The following is a 24,513-nucleotide window of genomic DNA, read 5'->3' on the forward strand; positions in this document are numbered from 1 at the left end:
ATGATTTGTGTGTTTTTGTCTGTCTTCTGTGTGTTGCCAGGTCAGCGACCCCGTGGCTGCTGAGTTCAGCCTGAACACGCAGATGATCTTACTGTCTAAACGGACGCTCTGGCTCTCAGATGGCTCCATGGGTTTTGGACAAGAGAGCGACACTGCCTTCTCACAGGGTAAGGCAGTAACTTGCAGTCGTAATATGCCAACAGCACTTGGAAGTTTGTGGATTAAACAAAAAAACAAACAAGGCTTCATTGCTCAGCTCCTGGGACTTAACTCCATTCTGCTGATCAAAAAGAAATCCCTGTGTGAAAGAATGTTTCTGTTGATTTAGCAGAAATGTTCCCCATTATTTCCTGACTCAACAGGATAAAAATGAAAGGGGAATGAGAGGCCTCCATGAAGTGTCATTTTGACCACTTTGATGTCTTTTCCCAAAACAAGCTAATTACGAGAGTCTGGGTTTTTTTTTTTCTCTCAACAAGATCTTGAAAGTCTTTGAAAAGTCCTTGAAGCTGCTGTCAAAGTGAGACTGGAGAAAACTCATGTTGCCAAGATTGAGGGAGTAGTTTTAGCTGTCTGAGTGAAATATAATCATGTAAGAGAACCGCATCTGTAAAACCTTATTTAGTTCTACCTTCAGTTAGACCATCAAGTTTATGCACGTGTGACATGTTACATGTGTTTTCAGTGATGAGAACTTTATTTCTGTTCCCTCAGGGGATACAGTTTACGGCCGAGTGATGGTGGATCCGGTGCAGAACTTGGGCGACTCCTTTATTTGTAATATAGAAAAAGTGTTCCTGTGTACTGGAGCTGATGGTTATGTGCCAAAATACAACCCCAGCAACTTTGAGTTTGGCTGTCTGGCTGATGCTCCATCACTACTCTACAGATTCAAGATCATTGTAAGTAACAAAAATTTATGTCTCTTCATGTCATATATGCTTTGTGTCCTTTCAATGGTAGATATTCTTCCCATCTGTTCATTTCTCACTCCAGGATAAGGCCCAACCAGAGACCCAGGCCCGCTCATTTGGCAATGTAGCTTTCAATGCCTTCCTGGCGGTGGATGACCCTGGCGCTTTAGCTCTAGTGAGACAACCTGGGTCAGATGGTTTCAGAATGGATTCCTCAGCCCTCTTCCAGGTCAGTATATAGGTCAGGTACAAGACACGCGTTTACGACAGACCCTAATAGTCCACATTCTCATATTTCACCAATCTGTGATGCATTCCAGATGTTATATTGTGCTGGACTTTATTTTTTAAGTCAGCCTGGCTTGTAACTCTCAGGGAGCTGGTGGAAAGCAAGTGGAAAGAGTGAAATTGAAATATTCTGTTCTGCATAAGAATCAGAGAACGTGACCTTAAAAATATTTTTTTCCACTGATATTTTACTTTTTCTTCTTAACAAGCTGAGAGAAAGACTCACTGACCAGACACTTTCTGCATCCTCATGGAAAGCTTATTATGAGTGAACAACCCTGTCACCATGTGAGCTGGCCCTTGTGTGGCCTCGGCTGACAGGGTCATATGTATGACTCAGACTCTCCCTATCTGTCGAGTCCAGATTGCTTCTTCTGGTCAGTGAGTCTGTGTTTCTTGGCTTGTTTAGGAGAAAAAGTCAGTATCAGTGTCCACAGGCCTGGTGAGCATTTTCCAATGGCTGCAAATGTTTCTGCTTTTACTTAAAATTGTTAATGTTTTTTGCCCAGTAAAGCAAGAAAATACCAGGGCAATTATTGAAATGGACCCATAAAGGGAAGAAGACAAGGGAACAAAGGGAACGTATGTTCTGCAGAAAGCTGGGCCATAAAGAGGTATCACTTTCTAAAGCAATAACTGTTGCTATCTCCAGGTGTCCACAGGGAGAGAGTGGTACATTCACACCATCTACACTGTCCGTTCTCGAGACAACGCCAACCGTGGCATAGGGAAGAGAAGTCTGGAATACCACGTGATGAGCCAGCACACAGATCTGCTTCCAAAGGGTCAACATCGCACCAGAAGATCGGCCAACGATGTGCCGGACATAATAGAGGACATCGGTGTGAGTAACAACCGCGGCACCAACATCCTGCACATCGCGCTGGACCTCAGCAGCCAGCGGAGGACGAGCCCAGAGAGGGAAATCTTCACCAAAGGGATCATACCCCACGAGCTCAACCAGAAAGACAACAGTGACGACAGACTAGTGTTGATCATTGGCATCTTTGTCGGGCTGCTCCTCACGGTTCTCATCGTCATCGTGGTGGTGTTGCTGGTCCGGTCCAAGCGGGAGAAGAAAGACGTTCCCAAGAACTCCAGCAGCAGAGAGCCCATGATGACACAAGGCCTCAGCAACAGCGACAGCTCTGAGGTTTAACAAACAGACTGATGATTGAGAGTTTTAGTTAATATTTTTGTTTTGCAAGTGCCTCACATTTAGATAAAAATTGAAGATTGTGTGTGAAGCGACACAAATTACAAGAGCTTTGATTCTATTCAGAAATCTACTTGAAATACCGCATCACTTCCACGTCCAGGCAGTGGTCTGGACACTAATTAGGAGACAGACTGTGTTTGTAGCTGTTTCAAGGCACTTGTCAAGTTGTCATCACTCACTTATTGATTTGCTTTTGATGCCACTTGATCCAAAAAAAAGGTGTTATTATGTTTCCAAAGGTGCTACAGAAGATGCCTCTTAACTTGAAAGGCATTTGGTGTTCTACTGAGTAGGTCAAGAGAAGCTGGATATTTTGCATACTGTGGTAGTTGTTAACAACAGGCTTTGTATGTTTGATTTGCTGCATTAAGACACTGTCCATAGGTTGCTTACACTGGGTAAACCTGTCTGTTCTTGTAGAGAATGATTTGTCCTTAGATTCAGTGCGTGCCTAAGAACTCACAGTTCCATTGTGTGTTATGTTTGTCTTGTGTGATCAGCATGACATCCGACTCAAATGGAAAAAAAAAAAAGATTTTTACATTTGAGTGAATATTGTTTTCCTGTGCTCATGTTTTTTGCATGCATTTATTTTTGTATTTTAAAATTGTTTGAAATTATAAAAAAAAAAAGCCTCAATGCTGATTTGAAAGGAATTGTGACAAATGCATCTGACCTACTGTATTTCCGCCAGTTTGTATTTTACAGTATATCCCATGACAAACAGTATTTATCAGTAACTGATTGTTATTGTTACATCCCCCCTAATATTTAGTTGTTGAAACTGATTTGATTTTTAAGACCTTATGATTGACACGTGGCACTAGAACACATAAGAGAAGTTAAACTGTCTGTTGTATTGATGCGACTTTCAAGACAGCTGGTCTGCAATGTACAGTGAAGTATCGTAGCGGTTCCAGATGCTCTTCCTCCAACAGGAATTATTTAGACTCTTGGCACAACTGGTACGCAGGTGTTGACTACTGTAGCTTAGTAGAGAGGTAGCTGGGACACGAAATCCCTCTCACAACAGGACTATGTTTTGACTTTGCTGTTAAATTTCTTAAAACTTTGAAATACTGTATCATGAAATAGATCTATCAGATTTCACTTAAAGGGAATGAAATGTTTTACCCTCAATCATCTTTATTATCAGAAATTCTCTCCCTGGTTCATTAGTTTTAAATGTATTTATTTATTTTTCAATTCACTGTTATTTAGTGCTGACACAAATATATATATAAATATATATACATATTACATCATTTCCTCTCCCTTTTTAATTTTGAACCTATCTGTCTCTGTATAACTTGTTTGTTATTGTGATTTGAATATACAATACAGAAATACAGTTTATGTGCCGTGTTTACGTTAAAACATTGTGCACATAAGATGAAACATCGTACATACTTTCCATGTATCAGTGTTTTTTGTTCTATTTGTTTTTTCAGATCCAGGCACCGGATTGCCATAAAATCTGATTACCTCATACTACTGTATATCGTATAAGAGACACTAACTTCATAGTCCGTACTTTATGATTGTTGCATTTATTTGCAATTTTATTTTGAAATTGAAAACAATTCTATGCAACCTGTGATATCATACCCTCATGAAATGTTTACCCCAAGTATGATTTTTTTTTCAGTGCACAGTTTGCTTGCTAATTTAGGTTTAACACTGTATCAATGTACTGTGGTTCTTTTTTTTTTTCACTCTAATGCTCTGAGTGCATTCTGAGCGTTTTTATGCACATGTATGTATGTATGTATTTACATATGTATTACATATAAATATACCATTTGGATGTTTTGGGAATGGTTATTGTTAAAAAAATGCATACTGTATGTGCTGTAAGTATTTGTAACATAGACCAGAAGCACAACGTGGTCTGCAAATAAATAATTTTTCAAGAAAACAATATGACATTTTTTTTTGATGAAATATACAATTCAGTTTGGCAGTGTCACAGGGGAATTGCCATTTAAACTAATTTATCAGTTCCTTCACTGGTAGCTAAACCTTTTCCTAAAAATGCTCAAAATCACATGCAACCATTTGGCCATGTACAGAATTCAGAAGTACTGATCCAAGTGAGAATCCAAAATTCTAAATATAAGGACTTTTGAGAAGAGAGATAGACGGCCATAAATATTATTACACTTAGCTACTACAAACTCTGATTATTCATTTCAGGATTAGGAAATCCAAATTTCATTCAAATTATGCCCTACTCAACTCATCACTTCCTCATTACCAACACTCAGTGATTAAGTTTAATGCCCTAATTTACATGAAAAGCAGATCACCTCAAGCATAATGAATAATCACATACATATACAACTCAGTAAACCATGTGCTTTTATTACCAGTGCATATTCATAGAGAAAACAAAGTTGTTTGTATTGGTGTGACACAAACAGCGTAAGGGTAAAATGGGCCTTTGACTCGTTAAAGATGTCTGGGCTCCTGTTTGGCAACAAGTCAAACATCAGATCAGGTGCATGAAAAACAGCAGCTTCCTGGTTGACTTGACTGGTGAAAGCAGGTCACATCCTGTAGCTAAGAAAAAAATCCACACTGGGGAGGGTGAATGTTGGTGTTCGGGTATTTAAGCACAGTGCTGTGGGTAATTATATCAGACCAGGAAGTTACATTCTTCCTGCACCCGTCCCTCTTCTGCTCTGGCACCAGGCTTTCATATGACACAGAATGAACACTGGGAGGAGCAAGAGCAGCAACAGCTCTACTGGTACAAGTTTTCTTATGGAGTCATGGCTTGATGTAGTGCAGGCAGAAACTCAGATCTAACAGCGTTTTGTTAGATTGCTTAACAGACAGAATCAGAGGCGAGTGTTTTCTAAAGCGAAGCGTGGATGAGTTTGCTGGCAAATGCCATCTAATAAGTTATCGTTTAATACTTTTGTAACTGTTTCCTATGTGAAAGAAAGACAAACAAACAGACAAAAATGGTAAAACAGAATTCATATTCCATCCCAATATTTTTTATGGTCTTGGATCCAGCCTACATTTGTACAACGGTTTTCTCACAAGCTCCCAATGTCTCCCTCAAAATCTATGATACCATCAAAGTATTTAAAGTTGTCCTATTGATACAGTGACCTAATTTGGATGGATTTCCTGAGATATTTGTATTATTTCTAGTTTGGATCTGTTAGCACTTCAATGAATAAAGCTCTTCAATTGTTAAAGGCAAAATGATCATTCTATGAACCCATATCTTGAGCCATTCATCCTCAGCAGAGAAACTTAGAAAACTCTCTTTTTTGATGACATCCCAAATGAAAGTTAAGATGGGTTTGAAGCTTTGGAAAAGAGCTGCTCATGTGCCAAAACACTGATCTAAATTTTTCAGATGTGAGGGGGGGACACTGAATTCTGCTTTAAGGTGGAATTTCCCTTCAAGGTGGAGGGATAAAGTGTGAAGCTCAAATGAAAAAAAAGCACATCAATTTAGAAAAATAATTTGTAAATGCTGAACTAGTGTATAAAATAAAATAAATTAGCATTTTTTTTCATTTTGTTTGTTTTTTTTTCCCTTTAAAACAACAGATATTAACAAAAATGATTATTGTGCTGCTTACATTAGCAATAAATATGACACACTTCTTCTTTTAAGCATGTGCTGGGTATGTCTCAAAAGCACACTTTTTAACAGCTGCCATACACACATGTTTAAAATCCTGGAATCCTTGACTGCTGCTCTCTGAATAGCCAAAAGGCTGTGTGTTTCAAAATCATAGCACATACATACCGAGTCATCTAATATACACAATATACATTTATGTATGTACAGTACATACAGCAAATCAATGCACAGATGGTGGTGACATTTGTATGTGAGATGTCAGTAAATGAGAAATTTTACATTTCGTTGCTAGAGAAGCGTAGCGCTGTTCATTTCACTGTAAGCATTAACTAGTTCATGAGAAAAGCAACCGATGGGTACACTGTGTTGTCGCCTAGGCATTAAGATAAAATAAAACTTCATGCATTTGGACAAGTTATGGCTCATTAAATACTTCAATCTATCTCCTACCCTGTCCGGTCTCACAGAAAGTGTGGTGTAATAATACAGTGTACAACACACAATAATGCTTTCGCACATTCTCTAAAACCGGTCCATAGCTTTATGTCCATTACTTGTCCCAAGGACGCTACGTCACCCAACTTTAAAATCAACCTTCAATACACATCATAAAGAGTAAACACAGGTTCAGACACTTAATCATATCCGGGAGATCAGCTGATGTGCACATCAAAAGGCTGTATTGGAAAGGTCATTGCACCCTGTGGAATACATTGGTTGTGTCGTTGTCAGTGCTTGCAGTGGTGAGGATGGCTTTCTCGGGTCTCTACTGCAGGTAGCGGTAGACCTTGAAGCAGTGGTTTCCAGAGTCTGCCACCGCCACATGACCATCAGATGTGAGGGCCAGGCCCTGGGGGCCATAAAGGGGGTCCGCTGATGTGTTGATGTAGGACAGGAAGGACCCTGAGCTGTCGAACACCTGGTTGGTAACACAGCATAAAAAGGGACAGATTGGGTTAGTGAGTGACATACTCACAAGTTTGCTCTCCGCATTCAATGCCATGTAGTTTTGTCAGGCTAACCTGGATCCGACTGTTACCCCAATCAGCAACAATAATATTTCCATTGGCATCCACAGCCACGCCTGTTGGGGCATTAAACTGTCCGTTCCCCTCTCCGTGGGAGCCAAATTTAAACAGGAACTCCCCATCTGCATTGTACACCTGCAGGAGAGATTAAACAGGAAAATGGGAGAATGACACTCTGCTCTCACACATTATAAAAATATGGACACACATTATAAAAATAGGAAAATAGGAAGCAAAGCAACATAGCCAACAGCTGTTTACTTTTTAATTTCTGAAATCGGTTTTTAGGTGTTGTTTGGTTGTGCTGCCTTTGTTTTTGTTTCATTGAAACTGAGTGATTTTAAGTTGCTGTATATTATTGTTTTTTTATAGGCACCCTGGAAAGACTTGCAACATCATTGTGGATAGAAAAGGTTTGCTGTAGCTTTGGCAAGCTAAACTGTTTTTCCTGAAAGCCATTTATTCACAATACTTCCAATACAGGATTACTACAATAAAGAATGTACACACATACTTGCAACAAATCATACCTTTACTGAATGGTTATGGAAGTCTGTTACCACAATTTCATTTTTGTTATTTACAGCCACAAAGTGAGGACCTGGAAGCAGCAGAGGAGACAGAGGAGGACAAAGGAGAGATGCGTCATCCACTGCTTTACAACACATGAGAGGAAGTTCCGCACTATTTTTGGACTTTGAAAACAAAACACACAGTGGTCACAATGAGACTCGGAGAGTTGACGTGGGACAAGACGTGAGACACGACAGAGCTGATGCATCAACATGTAAAAGAACAGAGATTTATTTCTTTAGTTCACACTCACAGTGAATTAATTACTTACTGAAAACAGGGCCAGATTTACTAAGCTTTTGTTCCAGTGCAATGTTTGCACCACTTTTTTCTAAAAGAAAAGAAAAGGTCCAAGTGAGAAATGAAATTGAAAGAACGGGTGAGTTTCAACTGAAATACTGCTGTCTGTGCAACAACTGAAGCCAGTTCAATGTGGGACTCCAGTAACACAAGCAATTCTTATTAAGTGTTATTTTGGGCAAAGGCAGGAGGAGCAACATCACATCTTTTTCATGCATTAGTGTGAATTATGAATTCTTGCTGGTTTACAGCTCCGCCTTGCACTGTGATGATCAGGTGTTTGTTTACAGTTTAAGGTTGTCAATGCAACAATAAAGAATCATTAACTGCGCATTGACCTCCATAATTAAACAAGCAGCTACACATGCATACATTAGGTAGTTAGGTGTGAAACATGCTGATCGCTAAATAAATATTTTTTACAAATAAACATTCCTGTAAAGAATCAAACATAAATAAAATCTGTAAATCTGGCCCAATCATATGCCCTGAAACATGAAGCATCATCTGGTGTGCATCTCAGTCGTTTCCTATAAGAGATATTATTAATGAAACGATCAAACTGTAGGTCACTTGAAGTAGCACACAGTTACCTGCAAAGTGTCTGTCTGATGTTCCCCTGGCTCCGAACTTCGTCACCAGCTTCCCATTTGATTGGAAGATGAAGACACAGCAGGCCTTATTATCAACAGTGATGATGTGTCCGTTCTTATCCACAGCCACACCTTTCGGTCCCATCAGTCGTCCAGCACCAATTTTGTTCTGTGACAGCCACAGGGGAGGTTTGGTTATTCATTGGAAAACCTTAAGTTGTACAGTGAAAGCATGTTTTTGCTTGCCTGAGACCATTCACCTTGAACTTGCCATCCGAGGAGAAGATGCTAATCCATCTGTTGTCGTAGTCAGCTACGATGATGTCACCATTCATGTCCACTGTGACCCCTGTGGGGCGCTGCAGCTGCCCTGGTGAACGACCTCTGACACCAAACCTCATCTTAAACTGCCCATCATTTGAGAAGACCTGGACAAAGAGAAAATTCAATTACTCCACAAACTAAACAATTAAATAATTCATTACATTTTTTTTAATTGCAGCTCAAGAGAAAAATACACACTGACCTGTATGCACTGGTTGTTGCTGTCTGCCACCACGATCCGACCATTACTGGAGGTGGAGATGCCCTGTAGGTTGGTGAATTCTCCTTTATCTCGCCCTCTTGTTCCTGTCATATCAACAAGACATTAGGCTGCTTCAGAGTGTAGTTCAGCTGTACTTCACTTAAAGTATCTCTTGAAATATTTAGCTCTTACTTGGTGTTTGAACAGACAGATGAAACAGAGGGAACTATTTTGTGCCACAGAGGGAGTCTAAAACTGAATACTCTGCATCATCAGGTACTCAAATTAAAAACATCATGCAGCTCAGACAGCAGTTCCCATAATTAACTACTGATGTAGCCACTTATTCAACCCACCCACTCTGTAGATCAGCTCATCCTCTATTGGGTTTTCCTTTTTCTTGGTGGTGCTGTACATGCTGGAGGGCCTGCGCACAGCCTTCTGTCGAACATGGCCTCCTCCTCCACTCGGGGATTTCACTCTTCTCTTCACATCGTCTGGTGACTGCAGGACATCTGACGCTTTGACAGCACGCAAACGGTATGGACTCCCCCTCACAGGCTGTTCATATAGTAGCAAAGAGAAGGAGTATTCTCCCTCTGAGCGGATGGTATATCCAACTTCATAGGTGCCATTTTTGTTGTCCGCCACCTCAGCTTCATTGCACACTCCATCTGCAGAGATAATCTCTGCCCTTAGAGCGGCATTACCAGTCTTCACCAGTTCTCCATCCTTATCTTTAGTAGTGACCGTGACGGTGGTGTGCTGGCCGACCAGTGCATGTCTCAGGCCTTCACCGGTGGCAACACTAGTATGGCCTACAGCCCCTGTTGTGATCAGGACTCCCAGGTTCTGGATGGAGCGCCTCAGTCCATCCGTCTCGACCTGGCATTCCAGATGTCCATTTTCATGGGGATATTCGGGAAAGCTGTGTCGCGCCAGGGCGCTGACCCGCTCACCCATTTGTTTCTGGACCAACAGGACCTCAGTGGCACTGCCATGGCTCAGGGCCTGCTCTGTGAAGTTGCAGCTGCTTTGAATGTTTTCTTTGCCCTGAAGCAAAGAGGTCAGCTGTGCTTGAAGCACCTAAGAATATCCAAAGAGGCAGAAGCAGACAGTCAGTGATGCATGTACTAAAATGTGGAACATTGCAATAAAATATGGTCTAGACCTGCTCTGTTTGAAAAGTGCCTTGAGATAACACCTGTTGTGATTTGGCGTTAAATTAATAAACATTGACTTGACAAATGTTCAATCTCTACCATTAAAAGAAAAAAATTGAAAAAGCTCTGACCTTCTGCTTAGTGCTGCAGATGTTTTCCACCTCAGTAATGAGAGCAGTCTTGCGCTGGTGTAAGGCCTTCTCCAGCTCATCAAAAGTGTCACTGATTTCAGTCACTGCCTCATTTTTCCTCTCTGTAAGCTGCTTGGAGATTTCATTCACAAGCTCAATGGCAGCCGTCAACTGAGGTAGTCTGTCAGATGAAAGCAAGAGAAGAGCACAATAAAAAACTTTTAAATTAGCTAATTCTTTGCAGCATTTCCAAGATCTTTTCAAATACTATGACATGATCCATTATGGATTACAGCTCTGAAAATTGTACCTGTTGCGCACAGTGTCCAGCTGATTTTTAAGTGCTGACTTATGTTGTTCGAGCACATCCCTCAGAGGAACTGTCACATGTTCCCTGTGTTCTCCTTCTGTACACTCCAGACACATGGCTGTTTCACACGACTCGCAGTAAAACTCCATCACCTGCAGATGGTGCAGTGGAGCAAGAGACAATGGAACGTCATATTTCTGTGGGTTAATTGGTTTAGATTTCAACACATATCAGATAAAATATTCATCATATACATCTTGTAAAAGCAGACAGTGTTTTCATGAACTTGGCGGTTGATCTCTAACAGATTTTTACCTGTTATATAAAACCCCCTGTCCTTTTGTTTTAACTTACCTTGCCCTCATGGTTGGGGCAAGAGAGAGGCTGACAAGCTGTGGCTGCACTGGCTGACTCAAGAACATTGCAGGCCTCAGGTCGGCTGCACTCTGGGTCTCGCTGTAATACCTCCATTAGGTTTGTGATGAAGAAATTATTCTGCAGGGCGGCCACACCCTTCTCTGGCAAGATAGAGGTCTGTCTGCATACTGGGCAGGACAGCGTCAAAGACTGGGGAGGGATGTAGTTCTGTAGACATCTACACAGAGACAAGATGCAAAAGAAATGAATTACAGGGCTGAAGCAGCAGTTTAGCACCTCTTTCTTAGAGGATAAGGGCCGTCTGGTCCACTTTTTACTGGGCACAACAGAGCACCAAATTATTTATAAGAACTGCAAAGCAAAGCTGTGGAAATCAGTGCTTGCTGCCAACAATGCTGTGCCATAAAGTATGCTGTCTGTTTTCCTGCAGCCAAGTTCAGAGTGGTTGGTGCCTTACATCATGCAGAAGCCACAATGATGAGAGAATAGCTGGTGTAAGTGGCGTGATTTTGGGCCATTACACATAACATCTTTAAGCATCCTGTTAATGTATCCCAGTTAATGAAATGAAGTGGAGTTAATACAAAGAACTATATAATGCATTAAACTATTAATATGTCTTTTCCTATGTGCTCTGCTTCTGAATTAAGTATAAAAAGCATAAATTCTAATACATATTGTCCTAAAATGGTTAAAAGTCTTTCATCTTTTAATTTAGCTTGAAAACATTTTATTGCTTTACTGTTTTTTGTTTTCTACTGTAAGTCACCTGAACTGTACTTTGAACTGTACTGTATGAACGGTGCTGTGCAAATAAAGCTTGACTGATTGATTAAGAGCTTACTTCTCACAGAAGGTGTGCAGGCAGGGAAGGACCTTGGGGTTGTGATAATGGTCCAAACAGATGCTGCAGACCAGGAACTGCTTGTCTATCTGCCTGACCACAGGGCTGGTGCTGCCAGTCTCTCGCTTAGCCATAGTGACGGACATTCAAAGGGGGCACAGGGACCACTTAACCTGCACACACAGGGAGGAAGAAACAGGAGAAAGGTCAGGAAAGCCTTGAGGAAACATTCAAACGAGGGCAAGGGTGGGGAGGGCGTATTTGCTTACCCTCAGCATGAGCACAAGGAAGAAATGAGTCATTATGCTGTTAACATTATGAAACCTCATCCAAGTCCTGTATCTGCTGGCATTTTATGCTTTCCCTCCCTTCTGTTTGTAGGATGAGCCGCTTTCTTTTTCTTTTTTTTTACAAACACCCGTATTGCCAGAGGTTGTTTAACTTTTTAAGTGAAAATCCTAATCAAGTTAATGCAGCAGAAGAAAAATTAATACATGTGATAAACACCACAAGGCAGAACCCTCAGCCAAGACAACTATGCAGTCTAGGAGCCAACATGTCTGTGTTTACAGTGGTGTTAGAGGTACAGTATATGTTATGCTGTCAACAAAAAAAGTGCATAAGTAAGTTTTATTCCTGACATTATTTTACCATAAACCATGCCTTTTGTTTTATTAGTGGGTGCCTGCTGAATCTCTGTTCAGATGGCAGATTTGCTGTTACATGAAACTGTATCACTGGGTCAAGCACAGATTATCTCAGTGTGCCAATGGCATGTTGTACATCTGTCATATTGTAAATAAGCATATAAAGGATTACATCAAAGACACAGACACGCTGCTTTAATGTGGTCAATAAATACTGCTGACAAACCAGCATCATGAATTTCCACTAGGGGATAAATAAAGTATCTATCTATCTATCTATCTATCTATCTATCTATCTATCTATCTATCTATCTATCTATCTATCTATCTATCTATCTATCTATAGTTTATGTAATATCATTCCAGCCATTGGTCAGTTTTTGCGGTTATCTTGTATTGTAACATTACTTTAGTACTTTTGTTCAATTCAGCTGTACAAAATCAGAGACTAGTGTTTGTGTGCGTCAAGGCTTTCTCTCAGAGATCTTCTGTCTTCTAATACACCTTTTGTCAGTGAACTGAGTAAAAGCATCGCAGAGAGCACGTCATTAGCCATTAGCTCTTTGTAGTTTTCTCTGCATTTCACATGCTGCTCTTGTTGTCACTGTCCCCGACTGTAATGCACCATCCTCTTATAACCTTGAGACTGCATTGTGCCTCTTGAATGAGATGAAGTACTTGTACGGTGAAAATTCCAGGAGTGGTGTAAAACAAAGTCTGTGTCATCACTGGCATGACGAGTACTGACATGCTGAATTACTGAAAAAAACTCATGCAAGGCACATTCATTTATCATTTCAAACAGAAAGCACATAAATTTAATAATAACTGTCAGGCCCTAAAAAGTTGAATGTATTGCTCTGTAAAAACTTTGGATGCTACGTAGGCTGACTAGGAAGCTACTCATCCTACACACAGCTGGTTTCTCTTTTTCCTTTGTAACAGCAACATCCTGCCTGATTATGGTTTTGGGATGTGGACCTTTTAAAGTATAGTCGTGGATGCTCATACATTCTTCATAATGGCTCCAACCAACAAAACAAACAAACACTGGAAGCCATCATCTCCTGCAGCACATTGTGTCAGTCACTGTTACTCGGAGAAGGTTATCTGCACTATAGTGAAAAATCACTTCCCGAACAAAGAATATAAAAACCATGGGAACTTTCTGTGAAAAGGTTAACTTGCCTACTTTACATTCATATTTATAGCTTTAGATATCCCACAAAGACACACTGTGCTTGAAATAATTGTGCTAATATAATCAGTTTGAGGCTGAGAGCAGTGGAATGTAACAACTTGAATTGTGGATTTCACAAGTGTCATTTTTGACTTGATTTATCTACAAAGGAACAAACCTAAAAGTGAACTTCAATTTGAGAACGGATATTATCTTTATTCCAAAAACAGGCTTGTGGATCAGAATATAGTAAATCATCAGTAACTGTAAAACATCATTATTCAGTCACTGGTGATATATAATATTGATGTAGCAGAGAAAGGATTCAAGAAAAGAAAAAGTACATCATATGGATAAGTATATGGATATGGATGTGGAAAGAAAATCCCATTTATTGCAACTGAATACACCTCAAGGACACAGACCAGGCAAAAGACCAGCACATTATAAATTATTCTATCAACTGAGAGAGATTCACTATTAGTTTAATGTTACATAACTGCAATTAATAACCCAGCTAAAAGCCATCGTCTAAATCTAAGTAATCCTAAGAAAACACACACAAACCTTTCCTTAAAGAGCGATGTCAACTCACCCATCACATCTTCATGCGTCACAGCCCCGTGACTGTACAATTCTTCAGCCTTGCCTCATTTTTGATCCACTGATCCACCAGCAGGATTTATAATCTCTACTTTGAAGTTGCATCTTCACAACTGCTCCCCCAGTCTGACCCGGGATGGTTCAAATTATCAGGCCTGCACGACATCCAGCACCAAGAGCCAAAGCTTCCCACAGTCTGTCTTTCAGCTCCGAACAGTGCCTTGACAAATATAGCTAGGCCCTTTTTCTTGAGAGTAAGGAGAGGAAGCTTTAAAATACCACTCCCCAAATTCCTCCTAGTTCCTTCCCTTGACTCCCAGCTGGCTGAGTTCAGGCACCACCTGTCTGTCTGTCTGCGGGGAGATGAAGGGGGAGGGGGGGGAGTGACGGTGAGCTGGGTTGCCTGTCTCACATGAGCTAGCAGGCCTCAGAGGCAGCTGTCCCTTTCTGCGAGCTCTAACAATGGCATTCCAGCTCTACTCACAGCTCACCACCCCACATCTTTTCCTCCCTTCAGCTCTCTTCCTCCTTTCTCTTGTCTCTCTCTCAGTCACATAAATGCACTCATAGTTAGCAGGCCTGATCTCAGTCCCAGACATCTTGCAGATGGGGATTTTCTTAGGCACGCTGGCCCCATTGTTGCTACTTGCCAAGTGATTACAAGGCCTACTGACTAAGGAGCTCTGCCGAGCCCTTTCACTGTCCACACAACCAACCTTTTCCCCACCCTCTCTGCCTTCCCCCCCTCCCCTTGTCTCCCCTCAAAAGCCCTCCCCTATCTGGGCTGCCTTCCCTTCACATGGACACTGAATTACAGCAGCTGAACGGTGACATCAGGAGGAAGCTTGAGGAGCCAAAGCCCTCAGGCTCCTCCCATCTCGGCTGGCTTCCCCCCCTATGCTTCCCTTCCTCCCTGCCTGTCCGCTCCCTCAGCAGCCCTCCTCAGCTAAGTTCCTCCCACTCGCCTCACCACAGAAAGAGGATCTTTCTTTAAAAGCAGTCACCCTTGGTAGCTGTGCATGTGCTCAAAAATGAGACATATTATATGAGCAAAAAGAGCAAATATAAACAGAAATAACTGCAGATGGTTTAAATATGAAACTTTACAAGCCTTTGTGGCAAAGCTCTAAGGGGCTTAGTTATTCCCAGATTTACATGCAGCAAAACCTTCCTAAGACTGATAAATCTAAAAATAACAGAAGTATTAGAGTGACAGTAGAGTACAGACTGCAGACCTAAATCATACTGCAGATTTAGGTGTAGACTTCACTGAATGAGGCAGCATGTGACCAGATATCCTCTTCAAGGCTTTGTCACTGGAACTGTACGATCAGCACTTCATACGGATGAGGTCAATCATCCAAGTCAGCGTGCAACAGTGTTTTTTCTCTCCGCACTGTATCTGTCACAGTGCAACATGATGCCTGCAGGAAATCCACACAATGTGAATGTTTGTAAATTCGGCTGCAAAGCACCTGCCACTCTCACCTTGCATTACAGTTAAGTGGCTTAACGTCCTCCTGCAGGGTCAGACCCCGTCTGCCATCTGGATTAGTGTGTCTCGCAGACTCCGATTGGCACCATCAAGCCCGATCAACTCCAATCTGAGTTAGACCACATGCCTCGATACTGTAAATGCACATAAACTTGGCCTGGCACTACCTGAGTGCTATTACCAGTGAAGCAGTGACGTCCATCATTGCTTGTTCATGGACCAGACTATAAGAAGGTATTCCATATTTGAGATGAGTTGCTTGTGTGCTAAACATCTTTCTCCTGACAGGGACTTGCAATATGAATAGTTTAGTTGGATTTGAGCAACACGAGCTCACGTTGAGAGAGAACATTGCTCTCAGCTTTATCCGCTTGGATTTCGTCGGCTGCACAAGGGTAGGGATACTATCCATGCTCCACTCTTCGTCACCTCTCCCCTAAAGCACTGTTTGTTTTTGCAGTTGCGAGTTGTGTATTCCTGGACTAGAAAACTGCCATGCTTTCTGCAAATCATCACTCTAAAGCTTCTTTGTCCTCCATAATACAAAAAGTAGTGACGCACGCTTGCTAGTGCCGTACATTTCACTACCATGTAAAGTGAAATAAATAAAAGAAAGACCTTTTTTGGCCTGTGACTAATGGATAGGATGAGTGATGTTATCTTTTGTGGATGACAAAACGCTCCACTTAGAATCACCCAAAATTTGTCAGACTGGATAACAGACGATCTACTTCTCTCACCCAGTTTTTAATCATTTATGAGACCTATTACATAAGATTCTGTGGCGAGACCATACAAAATACAGCCTCTTGGGTAAGTCAGGCTATTCCCAAAGTATGAGCCCTTAAAAGTTTTTCATTACCAAAAAGTAAGTAAAATTAAACTTGCTTAATTTCAGCTAGTTAAAAATCAGTTTAATATGAATTTAAATGTTTTCTTTATTGGGTCAGTTCATAAAAGTAAATCCACAAGATACAACCCACTATTTATTGCTTTTTTTTCTTGATAGAAAATTGTTCCTAATAAAAACTGTTCACAACAACACAGGATTATCTTGACTAACGGGGAAATGGTTCTAGAAAGAAATGTTGCTGTTGCTGATGCTGATGCTTTGACCATTACAAGTTAAATTCCATTCACTCCATTGTACTGGGAGTGGTGACAGGCAACTTGGCTGATGAAACAAAAAAGTCTAATGCAAGCGCTGGGTATAATTGTTGATCAGTGATATCATTATTATAATATTAATAAGGATATTGTCTGATATCTCTACATATCATGTTAGCATGCAAAATCACATGCAAAATTATCAAAGTGATATTCAAAGCAATTAACTGTGCTCCATAGTTATCCACATGTCCATTAATATCATGTGCTTGTGATATTATTTCACAGAAAGCCAGTAAATTGCAATGGATAAGTTGTAAACTGGTCCTTCAAGCAGGCTGTAATTTGTAGATTGTTAAAATCATTCCCCAGCTATGACTATTCAGGAATCCAGGATGTTTGCACTTCAAGGCCCATAAAAGTATTTTTCTCTTCCCTTCCTCTGCTCCTGTTTGAGTAAGAGGCAAGAACCTTCAACTGCATCTAGTATCTTTAGTCTGTGTTTCAGTATTATCAGTTTACTATTTTTGTACTTGTGTTATATTATGTTCACCATTATTTCAAAGAAGTCTCCCCAGTGATATCTGCATTACATGTCACCACAGCAGTGATGACATCAGACTAACAGACTTAAGACTTTTCCAGCAGTTTATCTCAGCAGTCAGACCAGTAAACATGGGCAAAGGTTCAGACCTGAAGTGGGAAGTGTTGTCCCTTGATGATGTGCTGTCAATACTGTGTTTAAATAGAGACTGTACTTTAAGCTTCCATCCACATCTGTTGTGTCACCACGCATGTGTCACCATGCAGTAATCGTCCCTGTGTACTCTCGGCCTATGCAGAATCAGCCTAAATCTAATTTGAACAAACTCACCATTACTGATTAATTTTGCAAAGTTTTAAGGAAGCGTGTAGAGTGCGATGAAGAAATTTCTGTGTTCGACTGGGAGAGGAGGAGAGGAAGGAGAAGAAACAGTAAAAGTGAGAAAGACAGCTGTGTACCAGAGACTTTAAATGAGCTTTACCACAGGGACTTATTACTGTCCATAAATTACATAAGACAAACAACATGTGAACTCCTTTCCACGTTACTGTAAAGGTCACATCTCATCTGCATTGCTGCAAATACTGTATCTTATCTGTTTGAGATTTAACCATCCATATGATTTACTCAAAAGCATTCTGAAGATTGTTTTTTTTTTTTCTCTGGGCAGTAAATGTACGAACAAATGGGAAACTTGTGATCATTATGTCAATTTGCAGCAATATCTGATGGAATCCAATTCAGACACAGGTCAAGCATAACTGATTGCATTGTCCAATTTGTACTAACATTAAACAAGCCAGAGAGCCCTTGTGCTGTTTAGAACAACAAGGCTGATGTAGACCTGAACCACGAGAAATCTAGAGAATCAAATCTCTGAAGGTACATCTCTGTGTTTTGGAAAGTGTGGAGGGGCTGCTGAGGGGCCAGCAAGGGTGCCTGGCTCTATGATGACTCATCAGTCATTACTCACACAACACAGAAACCTCTGCTCGTCAAACTAACAAGCTCCCATTACACCTCACTGCATCTGATGAAGGAATCTGCCTCAATGCATCAGTCTCTGTCAGAACAGTCATGGCAGTGGACATTGGGGTTTCACATAATGAAAGAAAAACAGTGTGTGGACATAATGTATAAGTCTCAACATAAGGCACAACAAGTTGAACCACTGCTGTTGGTTTCATGTTATATTGTTTTCCTGGAGTTCATCTTACCCATAAGTGGGCTCAGTGTTTGTATTTATATTCTATGCTTGCCTGACTTCCTGAGTCTGAGTGCGTAGGAATACATTTGCATGAATTACTAATGCCCAACTACAATTTGCTGACAAAATCTGCACACTGGAAACATTCAAAAGTGTAGAAACTGACTCGCACTGTGAAGTTTAATTACTTACTATACTTCAAAAGGACTAACACTGTAGTCATCTTATATCTTTTTCTCTGCTGACATGAGATTGATAAGGTCTGACAACTAACAAGTGAGGATGGGAGAAAGTGACCACATCATGTCAACTACAATAGTCAGCAGAGTTTTTAATCAACATTGACACAAAGAGGCAGTCAGGAGACATCTGGGTCTCTCCCTGTGAGCCCACTATCACAAAGGCTGGCAGAAGACAATGCGGCGTGCAGGCAGTGTGTATGCAGGCACAACATGCACTGCAGATTTTATAAAAGGACGATCGGTGCACAGGCACAGGCTGCTGTCTGCGACCCTTGTCCACCTGCAGTAAGAGCTATAGTGACTGTGGTGTCTCATATGATGACTCAGATGATCACATAATGTCTGGTACATGCAGTCCTGCCCGAATACACTGGCAACGTTTAGCTTGACTATTTGATTACCGGTCAGTGTGCATTATGAAGAGTTGGTGGTGTTGCAAATCCTTAACAAAATGTAAATGACTTCACAACATGACTAGTAAATATTCAGAATGTGTAATGAATTGTTTGATGATGGTTTAGTGAGCAACACAAGTGTGTAGTTTGATGAAATGATGAAATGTACTGTATTAGTGCTGCTGCTCCACTGAGCAACATCGTAATGAAGAAAAATATTTAAAAATATATGTGAGATTTGTGACATTTAAATAACAAGGATTTGCGTTCATTAATTGTAATGCTGTCACGTGTTAAACACAGTAACTATTAATGTTAAAAATGGCTGTCATTTTGTCATTCCTGGAAGCACTGCATCATTTGTGTTCTGCTTACCATGCCAAATACTCAGAGACATAAAACAACACACTTTGGTGCTGTGGTATTGATGTGAAGTTTAGACTAAAAATTATTGCTCTGCAGCCTCATAAAAACTCATCTAATATTTATTTAATCCATTGTGTCATGTCTGATGTGACTGCATCTTTCTTCAAAAGGTTATGATATCATTATGATGCCACAGGACTTGAGGAAAATGACCTCAACTGCTGAAAGTGCTGACTTCAATGAAAATGGCCAAGCCATAAACAAGTGGTTCAGGAAAATCCATCTTGAAGGAGGGAAAATGACAGAGTCAGATGATTAGATTTGATGAATCTTGAGTGTACACACAGTATAATGAGCAGAATACAATCAATGCTACAATCAATATGGATATGCAGTTCCTGGTCTGAAAATGAGCCATGAACCATTTTTATTAAGGGGGAGATTTAAAACAGAAATAATAGAAAAATAAAAAAACAGTATGTTTATCATTATTCTTGACTTTCTCAAAAGCTAATTACGAAGTTATTACACTGCAATAAGGTTAACATTAGTACCTACAGTTCAGTTCAGTTCAGTTGTTTGGTTTTCTATAGACCTTATGGTGACAAGTAGTAAAGCTCAAGTGAGTGGTATAAAGATCCACACTCATGTTCTGTAGTAAATTAGTTTAACGAGACAATAAATTTTAAATTTAAATGAGGAGCCAGATTAATTATTTCACTTGAAATTGAATTCAGTTATATTTTAATTTCAGTTGCACAGGTTAAGAAAATAACCCCAGTAAAATTTATTGTCACAGGCCTCATTCACACAAGGGTGATACAATCTGCAGATGAAAGTCATTAAATCACTGAATATTAAGGACCAGGATCAAATTATCTTGATCAATCTAACTATTTACAACCAATTAATCAATCTGCCTATCTTCTCTTTTGCATGGGTGCAGAGGGAATTGATTTTGACATCAAGTAGGGTTTGTGCTACATCTTTATTACTGCCACATGTCTATCTTTGGCCAAATTAGTATTCAAAGGTCATTCTGTATCTGATCACTGGTCACAAGCTCCACTTTGACAGCCTACACTTGGTTATTAGTTCATTTACAGAGATGTGTTCAAACAATTCTTTGTGTACTAAAACTGTGTCTGGGCTGCTGCTGGGCCTGACTACTTAAAGAACACTGACATGATCTGAAACTCTAAGTCCATGTATTAGAAACTGAATTGAACTCCGAAGCCCTAAGACAGACACGTTACCGCGGCTAATTATCTGCCCTCAGGCAAAGCATCCAGGACCGTCTGCAACCTCGCTGTGACCCAGAGCAGGCAGCCAGCAGAGCAAAACCAGCCAAACATTTCCATCAGCTGCACTCATCCAGCATGTGACTTTTGAGATAGTTTTACACAAAGATGGGGATGAGCCATCTTCCCGAACAAAAGACCAATCAATAAGGAACCACTGAACCATCTGCTCACAGACTAGGCCAGAGGTGTTAAAATGATGCATTGGCTGTTGCTGCAGTACAATGCAACACACAGAGTGACATAAGCAAACAACACGCTGATTCACATGTTCCTCACATAGCTTCCCAGCAGTATACCCCATACAAATTCAGATCAGAAAACCAGTGAAAGATCACTAATCCTCTAAACAAAAGAGCATGTATGCTTGCTTCCAGAGCCCAGCCCTCAGACTGCAGCAGAGATGCCCACCTGCCATAGAGCGGCAGCCAGGGCTGCCTAGGAGCTAAAATGGAGAAGTGTGTGGGCTGGTTGAGGAAGCATTAAAGAATCAGAGCAGTAGACTTTTTAGTGCAACAGTTGCTCTTAAACGAGGCTGGAATAAAACGCATTTACTTCATGTTTTCCATGACTGATGTATAATAAAAATAGAATATATCACAACAGAGAGGACACCATGGCTACCCCATGTCTGTGATTTACCAATGCACAGATGCTGGATGGGACAGAGTAATCAATTATTCATCTGCTCCCATCTCAGTCATTGTATTATTGAGGATCTTCAGATAACGGCACAAACAAGATGAGAAAGCAGAAATACGATACCATAAAAAAAACAAAAAACAGTGAATGACCGGATTGTACTCACATGTATTCCCAGCAGGAGGGAGTGGAGTGTCAGCATTGCAGGCCGTGGAGAAATCTTCCCATTGTCAGTGTCCCAATCCTCTACAACAGAATCCACAGACCAGGCGACAGAAAGGAAAGGGCAGGGTCTGTCTGGGAGAAGAAGGGGACAGTAAGGAAGAGGAGAAGGGAAAGGAGGAGATTAGGGGAGTGGCTTACATGCAGTATTGGTCAGATGGCTGATGGGAGGAGTTGAGGAACCCAATAGCATATGGAGGGGGCAGGGAATATGCAAAAGAGTGAAATCTCAGGAACTGACTGAGGGATACAGTCTGACTGGTGCAAAGGGGTTTGGCTTCCTTAGATACCACCCAGTTCCCTTAAAAGGACAAAGGGTGCAGTTTATTACCTTAAAGCTTTGAATTATTAGGTTACAAAGAATTATTGGAGCGTAAAGACAAAAGGTATATGCCACTGAATAAAACAATCAGGCAAAACCGGTGCCTTGAGAGTTTCACAGCATGTTTCATGTTATATTCTCTTAGAACTTGCCTCATGAGTTTCTCACATTTTTTTTAACAGTAAACAGGGAAATTGCTAATCACTATGTAGAGTCTATGACGGCAGGGAAATGAAAGGGTTTAGGGGAAGGCAGGGAGGTGGGTGTGTGCAATCAGCAGGGGAGTCCTGCTTCTTTGGGTGGAGTCAGGTGGTGGTATGGTGGTTGGTGTCAGGGCACTTGATGAGTCTATTTGAATACATATTAATATAGGCTGTGTGTGGAGAAGTGCAAGAAAGGGATATTTGAAAAACAAAGCAATTACCTCAAGCTTAACCTCTATGGACACTAAATCTTTCTCTCTGAGGGTTTTGTTGTGGTGGAGTGGGGGATGGGTCAATATAGCTGCTCTAGGTAAAGACTTACGAGAGGGAGGATGGCAGCGAGAGGCATGAATGAAAAAAGATGGAAGTGTGTTGTAATGTGGATGCACTGTGTGAGGCTGCTATGGTGGTGCCGGCGGTGGGGAGTTTGTTGGGGGTGGGGCTTGGGGTGAGGGGCAAACACAGTCATCTCTGGGTTTTAGTCTGCAACGTGGAGTTGCCATGGAGACTGCTTCCATCGTCGTAGTTTAGTCAAGATGGCTGCGGCAGTCTGGCAGTAGCAGTAGCAGCAGTGAGCAGGTCACACAATACAAACTGTAGGTAACTCTCACTGCCAAGACTGACACATCTTGAATAACTTATAACAAGGTACATTTAATAACTGAAGAATCCAAATTTCTAACTCCTTCATCACATATTCACCACAACATTACAATATGTCAAATTTGCATGGGAGAAATTAGTCTTTGTTTTAATTTATTGGGCCTTCCCTGACAATTCATTGAAAAGATTTTCTTCATAACTGCTTTTACTGGAGCAATTGATAATACAATAACTGCTATTGCTAGCAATTATTTGGTAACAGACGCAGTTATATACAATTAAAATAATAGACTGTGTTACAGCAGGCGTATCATTTTTCAAAAAAATATGATGTAACAGTGATCCATCAAATAACAAGATACAATGTCTGCCACCGTCATTTGTTATAATTAAATCGGCAATTTAAAACATGTTCCACAACTAATAAAGAAACACTAACAGCTGACATAATAGTGTCATTATGCTAGATCTATTCCTCACGTCAGATGCTATTTCTGTAGCCCTTTGACAGTTCATTTTAAGATATTTGAATGATTTTATGGCTTGTGTCCAAACAAAGATAAGAAGAGTAACTCTTCTTTGTTTCCTCTTTAAGATAAACTGAACTGAAAGGTGTTACATAGCTGTGTAGTCTGCAATTCAGAAGCACAGTAGGAAGAAACACTGCATTTCTGTTCAAAATTACAATGATAGACCATCCTTCTACACAAGCTCATCACAAGTGGAGTAGACATTTTAAATGATTTCTGGACTTCTACCTTGGATAGCAGCCTGAGGTTATTATTAAAGTATGCTGTCAACACATTTAACAAACCTATTAAACAGAGCTGTATAAACATGTAGTTGATATCTTTATTTCATAATATAACTGCAAGATGTGAATAGGTGGACAGGAGATACCTATTTTCGCTCATATAGAAACTTGTTTGTGGAATTTGTGTGTATTTATGCAACGCTCTCACTGCCACAGTTACAAAGAACAATTTGACAACTCACAATTGAGTGAAAATACTCTTTGTATCGCTGTAATTTCACCAGCATCCAGATTATTGCAGTTGGTGTTTAAATGAGAGCACAACTTAACAGAAGGTCATAGACATAGTCCTGAAAAGTTATCCCTGGTATCAGCTGTTAAGAAATGCCAGTAGTTGAACTTACATTCTGAACTCTTACATGTATTGGCACAAGCTGTGGCCTCAATGACCCCTCGTATCTGCTCCCAGCTTGTGGAGACATTGGGGTTGTAGCCTGGCAGTGCCACAAGCAGTGTTTAGAGGTAAATACAGGCAGGTTGGTAGTTTCCATCATAATAGGCCACAAGGTGCTAGCCCTTTAACCGATCAGCACCCTTCATTTTGCCACTGACAGTCCATAGTTCAGCTCTGCGCAGATACAGGCTGTCTTTGTAACACTGACCCATTTAAGACTTTGAAACAATGGCTGAATTGAGTAAGACCCTGAAAGCATCCACGGATTTCTGCATTTTTGATGTGCCTCTGTGAGAACAACAGAGGATGATAACAAAGAGGAAAACACAAAGATTCATAATTGCAAAAC

The 24,513-nt window shown here is 40.7% G+C and overlaps 2 protein-coding genes across 5 annotated transcripts in view; one reads left to right on the top strand and one right to left on the bottom strand.

Moving 5' to 3' along the window:
- Positions 1–4,342, top strand: part of frem2b (FRAS1 related extracellular matrix 2b) — a 53,316-nt gene extending 48,974 nt beyond the window's left edge. Inside the window, exons 21-24 of the mRNA XM_056373442.1 lie at positions 41–167; positions 715–902; positions 997–1,143; positions 1,855–4,342. Of these exons, the coding sequence (XP_056229417.1) occupies positions 41–167; positions 715–902; positions 997–1,143; positions 1,855–2,361 (969 nt within the window). The 3' untranslated portion in view covers positions 2,362–4,342. The remainder of the gene's footprint in view (positions 1–40; positions 168–714; positions 903–996; positions 1,144–1,854) is intronic.
- A 423-nt stretch (positions 4,343–4,765) lies between these two features.
- On the bottom strand, positions 4,766–21,928 carry LOC130167347 (tripartite motif-containing protein 3-like). 4 transcript variants are annotated; one of them, XM_056373443.1, is made up of 13 exons: positions 21,773–21,928; positions 11,878–12,050; positions 11,010–11,250; positions 10,656–10,807; positions 10,346–10,526; positions 9,408–10,137; positions 9,052–9,155; positions 8,786–8,953; positions 8,526–8,694; positions 7,904–7,963; positions 7,590–7,660; positions 7,054–7,194; positions 4,766–6,950 (listed from the first exon to the last, which is right to left on the bottom strand). In XM_056373443.1, the coding sequence occupies exons 2-13, from the start codon at positions 12,021–12,023 to the stop codon at positions 6,798–6,800; spliced, it is 2,316 nt and encodes a 771-aa protein (XP_056229418.1). In that variant the 5' UTR covers positions 12,024–12,050; positions 21,773–21,928; the 3' UTR covers positions 4,766–6,797. The 4 variants fall into 4 exon arrangements, 3 of the variants coding, with proteins under 3 accessions (XP_056229418.1, XP_056229419.1, XP_056229420.1); XM_056373444.1 differs by lacking the exon at positions 21,773–21,928 and adding an exon at positions 14,300–14,952; XM_056373445.1 differs by lacking the exon at positions 7,904–7,963.
- Positions 21,929–24,513: the final 2,585 nt, after the last annotated feature.

The sequence above is a fragment of the Seriola aureovittata genome, chromosome 4 (genome assembly GCF_021018895.1).
Source record: "Seriola aureovittata isolate HTS-2021-v1 ecotype China chromosome 4, ASM2101889v1, whole genome shotgun sequence".
In the NCBI taxonomy this organism is placed as follows: domain Eukaryota; kingdom Metazoa; phylum Chordata; class Actinopteri; order Carangiformes; family Carangidae; genus Seriola; species Seriola aureovittata.

Excerpts from the sequence above, each read along its gene's own strand:
- LOC130167347 (XM_056373443.1), bottom strand. The coding sequence starts at position 12,023 with ATGTCCGTCACTATGGCTAAGCGAGAGACTGGCAGCACCAGCCCTGTG. Across the intron at positions 10,808-11,009 it reads GCCCCAACCATGAGGGCAAG|GTGATGGAGTTTTACTGCGA; the intron begins GTAAGTTAAAAC and ends CACCATCTGCAG. Across the intron at positions 6,951-7,053 it reads GGGGTAACAGTCGGATCCAG|GTGTTCGACAGCTCAGGGTC; the intron begins GTTAGCCTGACA and ends GTTACCAACCAG.